The 19,935-nt window shown below is 39.0% G+C and overlaps 1 protein-coding gene across 3 annotated transcripts in view; it reads left to right on the forward strand.

Moving 5' to 3' along the window:
- The window catches only part of LOC133653633 (formin-like protein 3), a 70,929-nt gene that overhangs the window by 25,187 nt on the left and 25,807 nt on the right, over positions 1 to 19,935 (forward strand). For all 3 annotated transcript variants that reach the window (XM_062053132.1, XM_062053133.1, XM_062053134.1), the window contains exons 2-5: positions 7,644 to 7,727; positions 7,839 to 7,919; positions 8,001 to 8,077; positions 18,906 to 18,989. In XM_062053132.1, the coding sequence (XP_061909116.1) occupies positions 7,644 to 7,727; positions 7,839 to 7,919; positions 8,001 to 8,077; positions 18,906 to 18,989 (326 nt within the window). The remainder of the gene's footprint in view (positions 1 to 7,643; positions 7,728 to 7,838; positions 7,920 to 8,000; positions 8,078 to 18,905; positions 18,990 to 19,935) is intronic.

The following is a 19,935-nucleotide window of genomic DNA, read 5'->3' on the forward strand; positions in this document are numbered from 1 at the left end:
TGTGTTTATGGCCGACAATAAAGAGTTTTGCTCAGTAAAGTGATGGATGGAATTCATGTCCTCAAAGCGTCTCGACAGACGTTACAATATTTGAACAATGATGACGAAAACTGTTTTCTCCGTCGTGTCTGTGTGTCGAAAATTGTTATGCGCTTATTTTTTTATTTGATTTTGTGCGTGGCATAGATTTGCCGTGCGCAGAGGACGCTTGAGCAGTGCGCAATTGCACATGCGCGCACCTTAGAGAGAACGTTGGTTATATGCATCAAGTGTTAATTCAAGGCTAAGGCAAAATATCAAGATATATATCGTGTATCGTGACATGGCCTAAAAATATCGAGATATTAATAAAAGGCCATATTGTCCAGCCTTAATTTCAACTATCATTTTAGCTGAAGTCTGCTGGTTAAGATGTGTCATTACACCTTTGTTCAGGTTTCTAAACCCATCATCATTCCAAAATAATTTTATTTTTGAGGATGTTAGATACCTTTTGGTGTTTTGAGGTTTGTTTTCATTGCTGCTATTTTCACTGTCATTTATTTACATTAAAAAAATATTTAAAAAAAATTTCAGCACTTTCCCCATCCTTGCTTTAAAATAGAAAAAATGTATTTCCATTTTCGTTGCAGCCTAATAAGCAGCACATTTACGGTATAAATACATATTCTTAAATTAAGTAATGTTATCATATGCCTAAAAATATTTCAAGCTGAGTTTACAAGCCGAGGGCTAAATGAGCCTCTGAGTAGGTGTACACCTTATCCAATTAGTTGACTAATCGTTAAAGTAGTCAATGATTCGTCAACTATCAAAATAGTTGCAGCCCTTCTCAGAAATAGTTATAAAGGAAGATGTTGAGAATGTGGGAAAACATTTTCCCGGAAAGAGACAAAACAGAAGTGCAATTTGGGAGAGGGTCCGACTAAAGCAAATTGAGTTTTATAAACAACACACATTCCTCCTGTAATTCTGGACATCTGGCATGCATGTTGCTTCTACTTCCTCTCCTGTGTGGGTTAGGTTGAGCACAATTTATCAGCATGTAACATTTGGGTAGGAATGGGAATTGATAAGATTTTTCCAGTTCCCATTCCACTTTCGCTTCTGCTTAACGATTCCGGCCCTTATTGGTTATCGATTCTTATTTTAAAAAAAGACAACAAAAAGGTGAATTAGCATCAATTTTGTTTAGTTCAAAGGTAACGTGGACCTTACAAAGCCAACAGTGAAGTCTTAATGGGATCATAAGTAGCATAGAAAAAATACTTTTTTGAGGATAAATATAAAAAATAAATGTTCTTCTGAAGAATTTAACAAAATAAAACATATGTGAAAATTACACAAGAATGTAACATTTATTTATATAGAAAACATTTGTAACTTTTAAGAATCTTTATCACCTCTCTAAAAAAAATTAAATCATGCAAAGGTTTGTTTAGATTTACAAGGTGAAATTATAACAGGCTCATAACATGCAACTCCTATATTTTTATGCCCTACTTTGATGTCTACGGCTTACAGCTTTTGAAAACCTTCAATTGAAATTGCAGAAAATGTGGAGTCTTCAAAAACTGTAAGCTATGATGATCAAAATTATAGGAAATAAAGGTTTAACATATCTCACTTTGAATGTCATGAGTTAATCTCACATATAAGTTTCACATTTGAAGTTGAATTGCTGACATAAATGGACTTACACGATATTCTAATTTTATGAATTTCACCTGTATAATATCCATCCCATCCATCCATTTTCTACCGCTTGTCCCTGTCGGGGTCGCTAGGTGTGCTAGAGCCTATCTCAGCTGCATTCGGGCGGAAGGCGGGGTACACCCTGGACAAGTCGCCACTTCATCACAGGGCCAACACAGATAGACAACATTCACACTCACAATCACACACTAGGGCCAATTTAGTGTTGCCAATCAACCTATCCCCAGGTGCATGTCTTTGGAGGTGGGAGGAAGCGGGAGTTCCCGGAGAGAACCCACGCAGTCACGGGGAGAACATGCAAAATATCCATTCATCCATTTTCTACCGCTTGTCCATTTTTTGGGGGTGCTGGAGCTTATCTCAGCTGCATTCGGGCGGAAGGCGGGGTACACCCTGGACAAGTCGCCACTTCATCACAGAGACAACACAGATAGACAGACAACATTCACACTCACATTCACACACTAGGGACCATTTAGTGTTGCCAATCAACCTATCCCCAGGTTCATGTTTTTGGAGGTTGGAGTAAGCAGGAGTACCCGGAGGGAACCCACGCAGTCATGGGGAGAACATGCAAACTCCACACAGAAAGATCCAGAGCCCGGGATTGAAGTTAGGACTACTCGGGACCTTCGTATTGTGAGGCACATGCACTAACCCCTGTTCCACCGTGCTGCCCCATGCAAATTCTAATGATTGAAAATAAATCTAGTTGCAGTAAAACTTTTCTCTGACTACAACTGAACATTAACCTACAAAAGTCAGGAGCACTGTGGCAAATAGGTGCAAGCCTTTATGCCATGTTCACACGAACACAGATACTTAATAAACGCATACTTATCTCTGCGTTTAGGCCTCTTGTCCACACGCAAACGCATACTTTTGTCTTTAAAAATGCAGATTTTTGCAAACGCTGGCCAAGGTAAAGAGTTCCAAAACTTTCCGCTCAGCGTATGCGTGCACACGGCTCAAACGGAGACTTGTACTCATCTGATTACATCACGGTTGTGCACTGTCATTACAAAAGCTAAAAAATGCTGCCTTTCTGACTTTAAACACACTATAAGACGATTTACTGTATGTTTAAACGTAAACCTGCTATTTTCACTCTACATTGATAAAAAAGACACATCAAAAAGAGCTTCGCGAAACTCCCGCCACCGACAATGACAGTCAGCTTTTTCGGATACGATCATTGTCGAACCTCCGGCTGATGGAACAACTTTGACAATCAATATTTTTTGCTTTGCGTCATAAGAAAGGTGCAACATTGTCTCATGTTTTAATCCTTGTGTAACAACAGATCATTGAGTTATTTACTTATGTGTGTTGGTTCCATTTGAGGAGATGGAGCCGTGCGTAAAACGCGCCCGAGTGACTAAAGAATATGATGTGTCCTTCCTCCTTGTTAGTGTGTACTGGTGTTAAAGACAATATACACTTCATTGCACATGAATCACTATATTGATGATTTAGGGCGTTATAAATGCATTACCACAAGAGTTTTACAGCAGCACACGCATGTCCTTGCACTTGAGGCACTTAAACATTCAAGAGCTGTCCTTGGTTCCTTGTTAGTGTGCACTGATTTTAGAAATAATTTACACTTCACTGCGCATGTAATATATTCAGTGTTGGTTTTAGCAGCACAGGTGTGTATATGAGTGCTTTAAACACTAAAAAAATGGCCTAAGTTTGTGGTCTTAGGCGATGTCCACACAAACACGGATAGTTTCAAAAACGCATATCCGGGGTTAAAACGATCTCCAGCCACAGGAGTGTAGTTTTAAAACTGTTGGTCTACACACAATTGCATACACCTGCTGTCATGCACATTTTGTTCAATCGGAAGCCTGGAAAAATCAGCCACAGCTGACTTGGTGGCATTACACCTCTATTATGTATATTTTGATATAATAGATATAGAATGACATGTACATTATCTTTAAAACCAGCCTGAACTTGCGCAGAGCCTTTAGAACAATGATGTCAAACATGCGGCCCGTGGGCCGGATCAGACTCGTGAACAGGTTCAATCCGGCCCGCGAGATGAGTTTGCTAAGTGTAAAATTGAGCTGCATTTTTAAATCAAAGAAAGTACTGTTCTAAATGTGTCCACTGGATGTCGCAATAGCAATTCTGTTAGTCAAGCATATAGTTTTCAAGTATACCAAGCAAGAGGTACACGGTAAAGCGGGGCTGCAACTCCTTCACCTCAATTCAATATAAAACAAACAGGAGTAAATTAAACAATTGTTAACCCCACTGAAAATGCTGCATGAGACACTGCACATTGATATAGTTTTGTTAAAATTATTGTCTTCTATGCAAATTTCAAGAAAGTAAACAGTGGAAATAACAGATGAGGTAGTTGATACATAGAAGGGTTTTTTTACGCTTTATTTTGTTTTTTGTTCAATCCAAAATGGGCTGTGACTTGAAGTTGAATTGGTTTGTAGATACACTGAGATCAAGTCTAAGTTCATTGTATTCTTTGTGGTGTTTTTGAAACTGTACCAATGTTTCTCAGAATTTTCAACTAACTTGAAATGTTTTGTCAAGAGGATTATTTGTGCTATGTACATTTTTAGAATGTGCTTGTTCTATTTTGGGCCGAAGTAAAACAAAGAAAACAATCTGAAGATGTCGTAGTTATATTTTTAAGTCATTATGCCATGATTTTACCCGTCCGGCCCACGTGGGAATAGATTTTCCTTCATGCGGCCCCTGAGCTAAAATGAGTTTGACAACCACTGCCTTAGAACATTATGAATCTTTTTTTAGTGTTTAAAGCGCACATACGTGCTGCTGACACCTAACACTCGTGGAATTATAACATGTTAAATCAGCAACATGGTTATATATTACATGTGCAGTGATTTGTACATTATTTCTAAAATCAGCTAACACTAACAAGGAGCCAAGGAAACCACTTGTATAGTTAAGTGCCTAAACTGCACAGACGTGCGTGTGCCGCCGCAACATTCTCGTGGAATTATAATGTATTTAATCATCAATATAGTGATGTGTTACATGTGCAGTGAAGTGTATGTTGTTGTTAACATCAGTACACACTAACACGGAGGAAGCTACGTCATGGTTTTTTTTTGGTCGCTCGGGCACGTTTTGCGCGCCGCTCCTTATACACAAATGGAACCAACACATATAAGTAAATAACTTGATAATCTGTTGTTAAATAAGGATTAAACATATAAGATACTGTTGCACCTTTCTTATGACACAAAGCAAAACGTCTTGCTTGCTTGTCAAAGTTGTTCCATCAGCTGGAGGTTCAACAGTGATCACATCGGAAACAGCGTGCTGTCATTGTTGCTGGCGGGAGTTTCGCAAAGCCCTTTTTGATGCGTCTTTTTTATCAATAATGAGTGAAAATAGAAACATGTTTTTGTTCAAACATACAGTAAGTCCGCTTAGAGTGTTTAAAGCCAGCGAGTCAGCGTTGTGACATCATCACAACGCTGGACCCCAGGAAGACTAGTGGGTTGTTGAGGCAACCAGCTAATGGGGATCCTTAATAAAAAATCAAATCAAAAATCAAATCAAATCAAAGGAGTACAAGTCTCCATTTGTGACGTGTACACGCATACGCTGAGCAGAGAGTTTTCGAACTATTCACCTTGGCCAGCGTTTGCAAAAGTCTGCGTTTTTAAGGACAAACATATGCGTTGCAGTGTGGACAAAAGGCCTAAATGCAGAGATAAGTATGCGTTTATTAAATATTCGTGTTCGTGTGGACTTGGCCTCAGTCACTGTTCGGTGACATTCGTGCAATGATCTGAGTCGCGGTTAAAGGGGAGAGGTACCGTAGATGTGCTCGTATGTCCTTCTCTTGATGAAATAACAACCTTGCAGTTATTACAGTTAGCGCTGTTGCAATCTTTTCTTGTAAAATGTAGCCAAACATTGGTGTGTATACGCTGCACGGGCGCCATGTTGCTGTCTGACGTCACTACGCACATTGCGCAATGACGTCATTTCCACCCGCAAGAATCGTTAGAGGAATCGTTTGAAAAATTGCAAGCTATTTCAAAGAATTGATACACGGGTAACTGGTTCTGAACAAAAAACAGTTTTCAAATCCCAGCCCTACATTTGGTTAATTCTTCCCAATGGTAACTACAGTAACTGTTTATTTTTATAAATATACGTTATATGTGTGTGAGTTGCATTATTATCAATTGAAGGTGAGAGCTCTTCCATAAAATGTGATACTAAACTATCTAATCAGACAATAATGATTAGTATGCCAAAATATAGTCAGTGGCAACTTTATTGAATGAGATCCAATAAATGATTTTCACTCTGAATCTTTAGCAACAGTTTCCAGTAGCTGATGAAATGCAGTCACACTGCAAACTACAACTACAATAATACACATTTTTAAAAGACCATTATATTACTAAATGAGTTCATTACATTGTGCATGTATACATTAATAAGTGGCTTATGAGTGTATGTGGAAGCCAAACTGATGCACACATGTCTTTTTAGTTCTCTGCAGACAACATGATTCATGGTGCACTGATGCAGCGGGCAATGTGTGGTTTCAATGTGGAAAAATCAGCTGAAAATACACTCATGTGATATTCCACTGCTGCCAGTAGTCGTCACGGGAACAAATGTTTTCCATATACATTTAAAAAAACACACATTTTGGCCAAACTATGTGGACATCGTGTCTGGCCTATGATGGAGTTAACTGATCAGGGTGTTGCAATTTAGACCATGGCTAAATCATATAGTCACAGGTTAGAGGTCCAGTTGACAGGTCGTTTGTGGTCTGGCTTAGGAGGGCTCCGTTATTATGGGTGTAAATGAAGGAGACTTGTGCAAACAATCCTTCATGTTTTTTTAAAGTTGAGGTGAATAGTTTGAGGGATTGGCAAGCTCCCCTTTGCACTTTGTAAGGTCTTTCACAGTGTAAAAGCTTTGCCCCGTCGTGGGCCTAATTAGTCCAAACTCTCATCACGAGGACATAAAACACTTATTGGTCTGCCAACACAAATGACAGCAGTGTTTAATTTGAGTCTGGCTCAGGACGTGTGGCGTTCATGTGTTGTTTTTAGATTAGATGACACTGCTCTGTTGGAATTGTGGTTGAAGGGTTAGCATGGTCTTAAATGTGATTACTGAGACATGCACTAGACAGGAATCATCCCCTGTGGCAGGATGTTGAAAGTCAGCACAGGAAGTGAGATCAGCATGAAAGTCCCCAAAATCTAAGCCGTGCTCGGTAGCAGAGACCTATTACGCTCCAGTTGCTGCACACCCACTCTACTATGACGAATAGTAAAATGAACAGAAACCAATGCCACATGTGTCATTATAAGACAGCAAAACCTGTCAGTGGAAAAAGTAATAACTTGAAAAGTAATACTGACATCAAATGAAAGCATATACTACTCAATATAATAAATATGATAAGATTTAGCATTTTGAAAGAGTTATTCAAGTACAAAAACAATTTAAAAAGCATATCTGATTGTGCTCTATAAAGAGTCACTTCATTCTACTTTATTTTATGTTATGTTAGCTAAGAGTAATGACCTCCATGAAGTACGTTGTTATTTTTTTTGTGCTCTGGTCTGCACATAAACTACTTAACCAATTTCCACAAAAGACAGCATGGTAGGGCATGAGACACGAAGCAAGGAAGACCCCATAAAACGTTGTTACAAAATTGGTCTCAATGAAGGTCTGCAGTTTGATGGTGATATAAATGAGGATTTCCGCGCTATACTGTGACGATCTGTTTAATTCTTTGGTTCTCTGTATCAACTTTTGTTGGTATCCATCCATTTCTATTGTTTGCAAGTGTTTCCATATCTCTGCAAGTCATCAAAGTCAAAACTGCATATGGTGCTAAAAGTTTAAAAAGAAATCTTGCTTTGTTTTGTTTTTTACAGAACTCTATGAACTTACCGCCAGACAAAGCCCGGCTCCTCAGGCAGTATGACAACGAGAAGAAGTGGGACCTGATTTGTGACCAGGTAGTTTTAGGTTACCAGACTGTACACTTGCACTAAACTCACTGGACAAAACATAAACATTTGCCACTACTTAATGTGTAATCTCACTTCTTTTTTTTCTTTGGCCAACAGGAGAGGTTCCAAGTGAAGAATCCACCTCACACATACATCCAGAAAATACGAGGATATTTAGACCCCGGCGTCACCAGAAAGGTGGTGAACATTTTCCCGGTAAAGCGTCCAAAAGTGGAGAGCGTGCATAAATTGGAACACTCTTCTTTTTTTGTTTTCCAGAAGTTTCGCAGGAGGGTACAGGAGTCTACCAAAGTCTTAAGGGAGCTGGAAATATCCCTGAGAACAAACCACATTGGGTAGGTTTAATTTCCCTTCACTAGATCAACTGAAGAAAACCCCATTATTCTCCTCCCTGGCAAGAATAGTCCTTTCTTTGGTCTATTCGGTGCCCGGATCTCCCTTCCATTGTTTTAAGTTGCCAAGCTCTGCAGCTTCACTTCATAGGACTAAGACTCATCAGGCCCAGATGGTAGCCATTGAGCTGCTTCGTCCACTCCCCCATATAATGTTAAGCAGGAAGCTTTGTTGTGAATGCCAGGACGACAGAACGACTGGCCGACAAACCTTGTGACGCCTACAAAAACTCACAAAAGGTTACTTTTAGTCGACACCTATTACAGTAATCCTTTATGTGATGAAATTACACCTTCTGGAATTTTGCTTCATTTTGACAGGGGCATACTTTTTTAACATTTTCAGAAAGTCATTAACTTGCCACCAGTGGAAAAAAAGGGAAAAACAGGAATATCATCAGGAGTGTTTCTACTGCTTGATGTGTCTTTTATTTATAGTAGTACCTAGAGATGGGAACAATGCTTGATTAGTACGTGGACAATGCTGACTCGATAGACAAATGTCCAAGTATCGATTATTTACGTAAATTAAAGAAGTAATAGAGGTGGTTCTAAAATGCAGATCTAGCGCAGACACACGGAGGAGGCAGGAGAAGAGGAAAACATGCTAACCTCGGTGCTAAGCTAGCCTGAATGTGATATAGTGAAACAAGAAAACAAAAAATGCTTTGCACATTTCAACAAAAGTTTAACTGGAACTGCGTTACAGCAGAGAGTAACCAGCTATGAAGATTGAATTAGCAAGTAGATGAATTAGTCAGGAGTGACAGTAATTAGAGTTAGAGTTAGAGTTTGAGTTTATTTCGAACATGCAAGCATACAACATGATACATCACAATTTCCAGTTTCTCTTTTCAACATGTTCGAAAAGGAGTAGGAAGAAGCAGAGCTTATTTAATCCTACCCCTTTTCTTTACATAACAGTTGCTGAAACTTTTTTATTCACTTCCTGTTCTCAATTTATTCACAATAAACTCCATAGGTAATCACAATAAAAATAAATAAATAAATAATAGTAAGAATTTAATAATAATAATTGGTGAAGAAAGTCATATTTCATATGATGAGATAAGTAAGATTACTTTAAGAATGAATGAATGGATGGATGAAATAAATTGAGAATGTTTGTCATGGTTCTTCTTCTTTGTACTTTGTAAACACTTTAAATTTGAAGAGTTTCTTGAAGTGGATCATATTAGTACATTGTTTGATTGCTTTGCTTAATCCATTCCATAATTTAATTCCACATATTGATATACTGAAGGTCTTAAGTGTTGTACGTGCGTACAAATGTTTTAAATTACATTTTTCTCTAAGATTATATTTCTCCTCTTTTGTTGAGAAGAATTGTTGTATATTCTTGGGTAGCAGGTTATAGTTTGCTTTGTGCATAATTTTAGCTGTTTGCAAATTCACTATGTCGTGGAATTTCAGTATCTGTGATTCAATAAATAAAGGATTTGTATGTTCTCTATATCCAACATTATGTATTATTCTAACTGATCTTTTTTGTAACACCGTTAATGAATGAAGTGTACTTTTGTAATTATTTCCCCATATTTCTACACAGTAACTCAGATATGGTAACACTAGTGAGCAGTAGAGAATATGAAGTGATTTTTTTGTCTAGAACATGTTTTGCTTTATTCATTATTGACGTGTTTCTTGCTACTTTATGTTGTATATTTTTTACGTGAGATTTCCAGTTCAATTTATCATCAATCATTATACCTAGAAATTTGGTTTCATTTACTCTTTTAATTTCTATTCCGTCTATTTGTATTTGTGTTTGACTTTCTCTTCTACTGTTACCAAATAGCATTATTTTAGTTTTACTAAGATTCAACGATAGTCTGTTTTTGTCAAACCATCTTTTTAATTTGTTAATTTCTCTGTTATTATTTGTATTATCTCCTGTGTGTTCTCTCCTGAACAAAACGCTGTTGTATCATCCGCAAATAATACTAACTTTAAATCTTTTGTAACTTTACAAATGTCATTTACATAGAGATTGAATAATTTAGGTCCTAATATTGATCCCTGAGGTACACCACAGGATATATTTAGCGTTGTAGACATGTGTTCGCCTAGCTTCACGTATTGTTTCCTGTTCGTTAGATAACTTCTTATCCAGTTTAATACTAACCCTCTGATGCCATATCGTTCTAGTTTTTTGATTAAAACATTGTGATTAATTGTGTCAAATGCTTTAGTTAGATCCATAAAAACTGCTGCTGCACATTTTTTACTGTCTATTGCATTGGTAATTTCTTCTGTAATTTCAATTAAAGCCATTGAAGTTGAGACATTAGCTCTGTATCCATATTGGTTCTCTTCAAGTATTCTATTTTTATTTATGAAACTCTGTAATCTGTTATTAAACAGTTTTTCAATGATTTTAGAATATTGTGGAAGTAAAGAAACAGGTCTATAATTTGTAATTTGATGTTTATCTCCAGTCTTATAAATTGGTGCAACTTTAGCTATTTTCATTTTGTTTGGGAATGTACCTGTTTGAAATGATAGATTACTAATATACATTAATGGTCCTGAGATCTCTTCTATAACCTTTTTTATCGTTTCCATATCAATTCCATTACAATCAGTTGAAGTCTTAGATTTACATTTTTTCACGGTTGTAACTATTTCCTCCTGTGTCACATTACTGAGGAACATGGAGTTGGGATTTCGCTCTATGGTATCATTATAGTCCTCAATTGGAACTGGGTCTGGAATCCTTTCTTCCAATTTTGGTCCAATATTTACAAAATAATTATTGAAGCTTTCAACTACTTCCTTTATGTTGTAATTTTTTTTATTTCCGTCTAAAAAGTATTGAGGGTAGTCCCTCTTTGTGCCATTTTTAATAATGCTATTGAGGATGCCCCATGTTGCTCTCATATTATTTTTGTTCCTGTCCAATAATTCACTGTAATATTCTTTTCTACATGATCGTAGTATGTCTGTTAACTTGTTTTTATACTTTTTGTACTTAATTTCTGCCTCTATAGTTCTTTGTGCTATAAATTCTCTATATAGTGTATTCTTCTTCTTACAAGCATTTTTTAGTCCTTTTGTCATCCATGGTTGATTATTCTTTCTCTGTTTATTACTGAGTTGTATCCATGGACAATGTTTGTCATAAAGTATTATGAACTTGTTTAAGAAATGTTCATATGCTTCATCAACCTCTTTTTCCTTGTACACATTGTCCCAATCTTGCTTTTGTAGCTCAATTTTGAAAGCAGTCATCCTCTTCTCTGTGCACAGTCTTCGAAATGTCCTTTTGTCTTCCATGTTCTTCTTGCAGTGTCCGTCATATATTGTAAAAACTGGCAGATGATCACTAACGTCGGTTATAAGTAGACCACTTGTAGTGTTATTGTCAAACTCATTGGTAAAAATATTATCAATAAGCGTGGCACAGTGTGCTGTGATTCTGCTTGGCTTTATGATTTTTGGATATAAACTGATGCTGTACATTGTATCAATGAAGTCATCAATAGACTTTTGCTTGTTAGGGTTCAATAAGTCAATATTAAAGTCACCACATAAGAACATTATTCTTTGACCATTATCCATGTAAGTAGCCTTGATCCATTCTTCAAATGTTTCTATACTTGACTTAGGTGATCTATATATACAACTGATGAAAATGTTTTTGCTTTTTTCCTGACATATTTCAATGGTTATACATTCTAAGATATTATCTATAGCAAATGACATGTTTTTTACCACTTTGTAGTTCAGGTTCTTCATCACGTACACAGCTACTCCTCCTCCATTTTTAATAGACACACAGAGCCAACACTTTCAGAAATAGATATGAATGAGTAGATAAACAACACACCTCATTGAGCCGCAGGTTTTTGGCAACTGGGGATAAAGTGTCTGAACATTCTATGGTTTAAGAAGGCAAGAAAATTAAATTAAGTATATACATTCATGGTCAAAAGTTTACATACACTTGTAAAGAACATAATGTCATGGCTGTCTTGAGTTTCCAATAATTTCTACCACTCTTATTTTTTTTGTGACAGTGTGATTGGAGGACATACTTGTTTGTCACAAAAAACATTCATGAAGTTTGATTATTTTATGAATTTATTATGGGTCTACTGAAAATGTGACCAAATCTGCTGGGTCAAAAGTATACATACAGCAATGTTAATATTTGGTTACATGTCCTTTGGCGAGTTTCACTGCAATAAGGCACTTTTGGTAGCCATCCACAAGCATCCACAGAACTTTTCTCCAGAAGGTCTTATCCTTGTCCATGTGATGTCAGATGAAACAAAAATAATCCCAGGAACACCAGGCCTACCGTCAAGCCTGGTGGTGGTGGTATCATGCGCTGGGCCTGTTTTGCTGCCAATGGAACTGGTGCTTTACAGAGAGTAAATGGGACAATGAAAAAGGGGGATTACCTCCAAATTCTTCAGGACAACCTAAAATCATCAGCCAGGAGGTTGGGTCTTGGGCACAGTTGGGTGTTCCAACAGGACAATGACCCCAAACACACGTCAAAAGTGATAAAGGAATGGCTAAATCAGGCTAGAATTAAGGTTTTAGAATGGCCTTCCCAAAGTCCTGATTTAAACCAAAAAAACTAGCTGAACTGTACCAATTTTGTAGAGAGTGGTCAAAAATTCAACCAGAACCTTGCCAGAAGCTTGTGGATGGCTACCAAAAGCGCCTTATTGCAGTGAAACTTGCCAAGGGACATGCAACCAAATATTAACATTGCTGTATGTATACTTTTGACCCAGCAGATTTGGTCACATTTTCAGTAGACCCATAATAAATTAATAAAAGAACCAAACTTCAGGAATATTTTTTGTGACCAACAAGTATGTGCTCCAATCACTCTATCACAAAAAAATGAGAGTTGTAGAAATTATTGGAAACTCAAGACAGCCATGACATTATGTTCTTTACAAGTGTATGTAAACTTTTGACCCTGACTGTATATATATATATATATATATATATATATATATATATATATATATATATATATATATATATATATATATATATATATATATATATATATATATATACAGTATATATTAGGGCTGTGAATCTTTGGGTGTCCCATGATTCGATTCAATATCGATTCTTGGGGTCACGATTCGATTTAAAATCGATTTTTTTTTTTTCAATTCAACACGATTCTCGATTCTAAAATGATTTTTTTCCTGATTCAAAACGATTCTCTATTCATTCAATACATAGGATTTCAGCAGGATCTACCCCAGTCTGCTGACATGCAAGCAGAGTAGTAGATTTTTGTAAAAAGCTTTTATAATTGTAAAGGACAATGTTTTATCAACTGATTGCAATAATGTAAATTTGTTTTAACTATTAAATGAACCAAAAATATGACTTATTTTATCTTTGTGAAAATATTGGACACAGTGTGTTGTCAAGCTTATGGGATGCGATGCAAGTGTAAGCCACTGTGACACTATTGTTCATTTTTTTATTTTTTTATAAATGTCTAATGATAATGTCAATGAGGGATTTTTAATCACTGCTATGTTGAAATTGTAACTAATATTGATACTGTTGTTGATAATATTCATTTTTGTTTCACTACTTTTGCTTTGTTTTGTGTCGTGTTTGTGTCTCCTATCAATTGCGCTGTTAATTGCAGTTCTGAGTGTTGCTGGGTCGGGTTTGGTTTTGGAATTGGATTGCATCGTTATGGTATTGCTGTGTATTGTTTTTTTTAATTGATTAATTAAAAAACTAAATAAAACAATTTAAAAATAAATTAATACATTTGAAAAAAAATCGCAAATCCGACGACACAACTACAAAGTCGATCATGGAACTGCGGCCTAGGGTGTCCTGGTGCCAAGTGCACATATGGACACCCTTATGTTTGAACATGGTGTTCGTTATGGACAATCCGTGACGGGCACAAAAGTCCAATAACAAAACACCGCTCGGGTTCAGATCCAGGCAGCCATTCGTCCCAATCACGCCTCTCCAGGTTTCACTGTCGCTGCCAACATGAGCCCCAGTAGAACGAGGCCTCTCATGTTTTGGACACTCGGGTGAAGAGAGGGGCGGAGCTTTCTACCGATCACCACCTGGTGGTGATTTGGCTGCGATGGTGGGGGAGGATGCCGGACAGACCTGGCAGGCCCAAACGCATTGTGAGGGTTTGCTGGGAACGTCTGGCAGAGTCTCCTGTCAGAGAGAGTTTCAATTCCCACCTCCGGAAGAACTTTGAACATGTCACGAGGGAGGTGCTGGACATTGAGTCCGAATGGACCATGTTCCGCGCCTCTATTGTCGAGGCGGCTGATTGGAGCTGTGGCCGCAAGGTGGTTGGTGCCTGTCGTGGCGGTAATCCTAGAACCCGTTGGTGGACACCGGCGGTGAGGGATGCCATCAAGCTGAAGAAGGAGTCCTATCGGGTTCTTTTGGCTCATAGGACTCCTGAGGCAGCGGACAGGTACCGACAGGCCAAGCGGTGTGCGGCTTCGGCGGTCGCGGAGGCAAAAACTCGGACATGGGAGGAGTTCGGGGAAGCCATGGAAAACGACTTCCGGACGGCTTCGAAGCGATTCTGGACCACCATCCGCCGCCTCAGGAAGGGGAAGCAGTGCACTATCAACACCGTGTATGGTGAGGATGGTGTTCTGCTGACCTCGACTGCGGATGTTGTGGATCGGTGGAGGGAATACTTCGAAGACCTCCTCAATTCCACCAACACGTCTTCCTATGAGGAGGCAGTGCCTGGGAATCTGTGGTGGGCTCTCCTATTTCTGGGGCTGAGGTTGCTGAGGTAGTTAAAAAGCTCCTCGGTGGCAAGGCCCCGGGGGTGGATGAGATCCGCCCGGAGTTCCTTAAGGCTCTGGATGCTGTGGGGCTGTCTTGGTTGACAAGACTCTGCAGCATCGCATGGACATCGAGGGCGGTACCTCTGGATTGGCAGACCGGGGTGGTGGTTCCTCTTTTTAAGAAGGGGAACCGGAGGGTGTGTTCTAACTATCGTGGGATCACACTCCTCAGCCTTCCCGGTAAGGTCTATTCAGGTGTGCTGGAGAGGAGGCTACGCCGGATAGTCGAACCTCGGATTCAGGAGGAACAGTGTGGTTTTCGTCCTGGTCGTGGAACTGTGGACCAGCTCTATACTCTCGGCAGGGTCCTTGAGGGTGCATGGGAGTTTGCCCAACCAGTCTACATGTGTTTTGTGGACTTGGAGAAGGCATTCGACCGTGTCCCTCGGGAAGTCCTGTGGGGAGTGCTCAGAGAGTATGGGGTATCGGACTGTCTGATTGTGGCGGTCCGCTCCCTGTATGATCAGTGCCAGAGTTTGGTCCGCATTGCCGGCAGTAAGTCGGACACGTTTCCAGTGAGGGTTGGACTCCGCCAAGGCTGCCCTTTGTCACCGATTCTGTTCATAACTTTTATGGACAGAATTTCTAGGCACAGTCAAGGCGTTGAGGGGATCTGGTTTGGTGGCTGCAGGATTAGGTCTCTGCTTTTTGCAGATGATGTGGTCCTGGTGGCTTCATCTGGCCAGGATCTTCAGCTCTCACTGGATCGGTTCGCAGCTGAGTGTGAAGCGACTGGGATGAGAATCAGCACCTCCAAGTCCGAGTCCATGGTTCTCGCCCGGAAAAGGGTGGAGTGCAATTTGCTCACGCATTTGTTGACAAAGTGGTGACCCTCGCCCCATCTTTGTTTGTGAATGACTGAGCATTTCATGGAATCTACTTTTATACCCAATCATGGCACCCACCTCTTCCCAATTTGCCTGTTCACCTGTGGGATGTTACAAATAAGTGTTTAATGAGCATTCCTCAACTTTATCAGTATTTATTGCCACCTTTCCCAACTTCTTTGTCACGTGTTGCTGGCATCAAATTCTAAAGTTAATGATTATTTGCAACAAAAAAAATGTTTATCAGTTTGAACATCAAATATGTTGTCTTTGTAGCATATTCAACTGAATATGGGTTGAAAATGATTTGCAAATCATTGTATTCCGTTTATATTTACATCTAACACAATTTCCCAACTCATATGGAAACGGGGTTTGTATATGTATGTATGTACTGTATGTTGTATGTATGTATGTATATAATAGTGATATAATACTGATCAGATAAGTCAGAATCGTGTTTATTGCCAAGTATATTCACACATACAAGGAATTTGTCTTGGTGTGTTGGTGCAAAAACAGCTAAAATAAAAAGTAAGGCCAAGATAGCAATATTTAAGTAAAATAAAATACAATAAAATAAGATAGGTGTAAGGAGCCCGTGGCAATATATAAAGTAGAATTAAAAGAATGAAAAATATATACATATTTACAAAAACAAAAATCACATGTACACAGGATGAAAAATATGTAAGTCCAATGAGCGTTAATGTAGCACATAAAGAAAACAGAAATTAGTTTCCGCTTTTGCATTGTTGTGATATTTGTGATATTTTGTGACAGTGGTACTGAGTGTGAATGTTGTCTGTCTATCTGTGTTGACCCTGCGATGAGGTGGCGACTTGTCCAGGGTAAACCCCGCCTTCCGCCCGAATGCAGCTGAGATAGGCTCAAGCACCCCCCGCGACCCCAAAGGGACAAGCGGTAGAAAATGGATGGATGGATGGTACTGATAAAAGTTATGTGGGGGGGAAGGGCAGGGACATTGACAGCAGACGGTAAGAAACTGTTTTTAAATCGGGAGGTGTTGGTCCTGAAGTCACCAATGTGTGGTATTCTCTTTTTGTGCACTGCGGACTAGTTTTTAAGACGCAATGGTTGGCCCTACAATACTGTACCTAAAACAGTACACAAAAACTGGGGCAACATTTTGAACAGATTTTTCTTTAAAAAAACGAAAAGCGCGGCGTGCAGAAACTGAGGTGTCCCTGTCAATTGAGTTCCAACAAGAGTGTTCTAAATAACACAGACAACAAACATGATTCCTTATGAAATATAAAACAACTAAAATAATTAGCAGACACAGCAGTATCAATTAGCAGAATATCTCTCATTATTGTATGGCCACCTGTTGCCATAAAATTCGTAAGTAGAACATCACCATCAAAAATTTAATTGTAAATTAAAGGCTAAAGATACTCCCTAAAACACCCTTTGAGACGGCTCTGTATTAAATATAAAATACAAATTAGGAAATGGTGCCATCGGGTGCCTTTTAAGGTTCCACTGATATTCCAATTCCAGGAGCAAAGAGAAGGCTCCAACATTTCCAAAGCAATCTGTCCAGAAAGAAAAAGCGTTTCAATGCATTTCCCAGAAGAGGTAAAAGCCGGGATGATTTTCAAGAGACTTGAGTGTGGATGGGGTCGTGTGCTTTATTGCTGTCTGACTCTTATTCCTGACTTTGCCAAGAAAATGTGCGCTATTTGCAGCTGAGTTGAGGGAGAGGTGGTGAGAGAGGAAAAGTTTGGAGGCAAAGGGGGGAGAGGTTGTAGACAGGAAACCAGTGATCATGCTGCCCGCCTCGATGTTCGCCCCCTCCTTTTTTCTCCCCTTCGCCTAAACTGCTTTGTTCGCCTTCCTCTGTTCCTCTCCTCATCTCCCTTGACTTTTTCCCCTCCCTCCTTCCATCCAACACTCCTGCTTGCTTTCCTGTCTGTCTCAAGCATCTGTACAATAACTAACATTTTAAATCTGTTTTAGGAATCTTTGACCGTTTTACCCCAATACTTTGGAAAGGGGGGTGGGGGGGTTTAACGATATTCTAAACCGAGCCTCGATCCTCTCACACTCCAGTAATGATTCCGTTGTTAGTGTCTCTGACCAGGAAACTGGAGTTCAATTGGATGGAAATCTGAGGCCTGTCCTAGTTTGCATTCCGTTCCTTCTTTTGCCAAGTTTTTCCTGTCAGACCTCCTTCAGAACAGACTCAAAGCAAAAATACTGGAGCTTACTTTGTTAAGCCCATCACTGAGGATACACAACACAATCAGCCACACACCAACCGCATTCAACAATAAGTCCATAATTGAAAAAATAAATAAAGTACAGTTATGCAACTACGAGTCACCTTTGAGCTACTTCGGATATCTAACGTAATTGTTTTGGGGGCCACATTTTCAGAAAGCTAAGGACCATGGTGCCCGACTTCTCCCTTCACTGTTTTTTTTATTTAGCATATTTCGGAGAACCAGAGTCCTCCACAGTAGACATTGGATTTTGGTCTATTTTGTCAGCGTTACAGGAGTGTTCTGCTGTTTTCAAGGATCCTCTGCAAAAATGTGACTGCCTCACCAGTTTTTTTTTTAACTAAACTCGCGGACCACCAGTTGAGTAGCCCAAATGATGAAAAAGAGAGGACACAAAATAAAACCTTCAGGAACACTACTAGTATAACTAATTAAGTTGAACAAAATACTTTTGACTGCATCTTAGTTATACAAATCCCATTATGAAAACATGTGTAACTGCCAAAAAGGAAAGGACTTACAGGGGTGCTTTGAAGAACGCTTCAGTTATGTACATCACAAGTTTGGACCACAGTGTTCTATGTTTGATAGCAAAGTTAAAATGTCAATGGAAGAATCTGCCAATGTGCAGTGGTTAGGTTCCTCTATACAGAGGAGCACTCTATTTGCTACAACAATGTTTGTCTGCTTTAAACTGAACTTGGGGTCCAATATGATGTTATTTCCGGGCCGATTTTGGCTCCTGGCCCGCTAGTTATATAGCAATGCTCTAAAGGATACGAGTGTGCGCTTTCATTTTGATGCCCTGCTGAACCTCTGTTTTCCCATTGCGTCATAGTTGGGTCAGGGAGTTCCTCAACGATGAGAACAGAGGTCTTGACGTCCTGGTGGAGTACCTCTCCTTCGCCCAGTGTGCTGTCATGTGAGTATTTTTACACACAGCCGCACCTCGTGAGTTTTGCCCTGAACTTTTCCTAAAAGGAACTGGGTTGGGTAGCAGTCGCTGACTAAGCACGCCGCGTCCTGCAGAGCGTAATGAGCTGCTATTGCATCAAAACATGTGCTGTGGGAACATTGCTTCCTTTGGATGTGTTTGTTTACCTATTTGCATACTTGCCAAGCTGAATGTGGACCGATACAATACATTATGTGGACACAAGTATTGGGACACCTGCCCATTACACCTACAGGAAAACGAAATAAAATAGGGACTTGGTCTTTAATAGCTTCCACCCCATTGGGAAGACTTTCTTGAAGATTTGGGTATTTGGGAGTGTGTGACCATTTACCCTTTTAGGCACTTGTGATTAAGGGCTATATAAATAGATTCCGATTTATTTTTTGATTGATTGATCTAAAGGACATTTGTGTTGTCAGGTCACTGATCACTGACCACTCAAAATCTCTTTCTAGTGCATCTCAAGATGTCCTTCCTTCACCAAAAGTGTCTGAATTTATGGACCTTGTTTTATGCACTCAGAAATATGACACTGTCATGCTGCAACAGAAGCAAACTACCCAAACCTTTCTCATAAAAAGGGAAATCGGGCTGCACGATTATGGCCAAAATTATAATCAGGAATATTTTTTATAAATTTTGAAATCGCGATAATTAATCACAATTATTCATTGTGTAATGTAAAACATACTGTTTTCCGCAGGCTGGCAATCAACTTGCGGTAATGGGTGCCAGAGGTGTGGGGAACGTGAGCGTGACTTCGTCGTGTAATTTGTAATGAAATAGTCTAATAAAATGGCTAAAATTAACGTTATTCATATGTTTAAAGAAAAACTATTTGTGCTTTTGTTTATCTTGTTCATTATCAGGATTAACATTTCGGGGCCATAAAAAAACAGTCATGTTCTTT

This window comes from Entelurus aequoreus, linkage group LG07, assembly GCF_033978785.1.
Source record: "Entelurus aequoreus isolate RoL-2023_Sb linkage group LG07, RoL_Eaeq_v1.1, whole genome shotgun sequence".
Taxonomy (NCBI): domain Eukaryota; kingdom Metazoa; phylum Chordata; class Actinopteri; order Syngnathiformes; family Syngnathidae; genus Entelurus; species Entelurus aequoreus.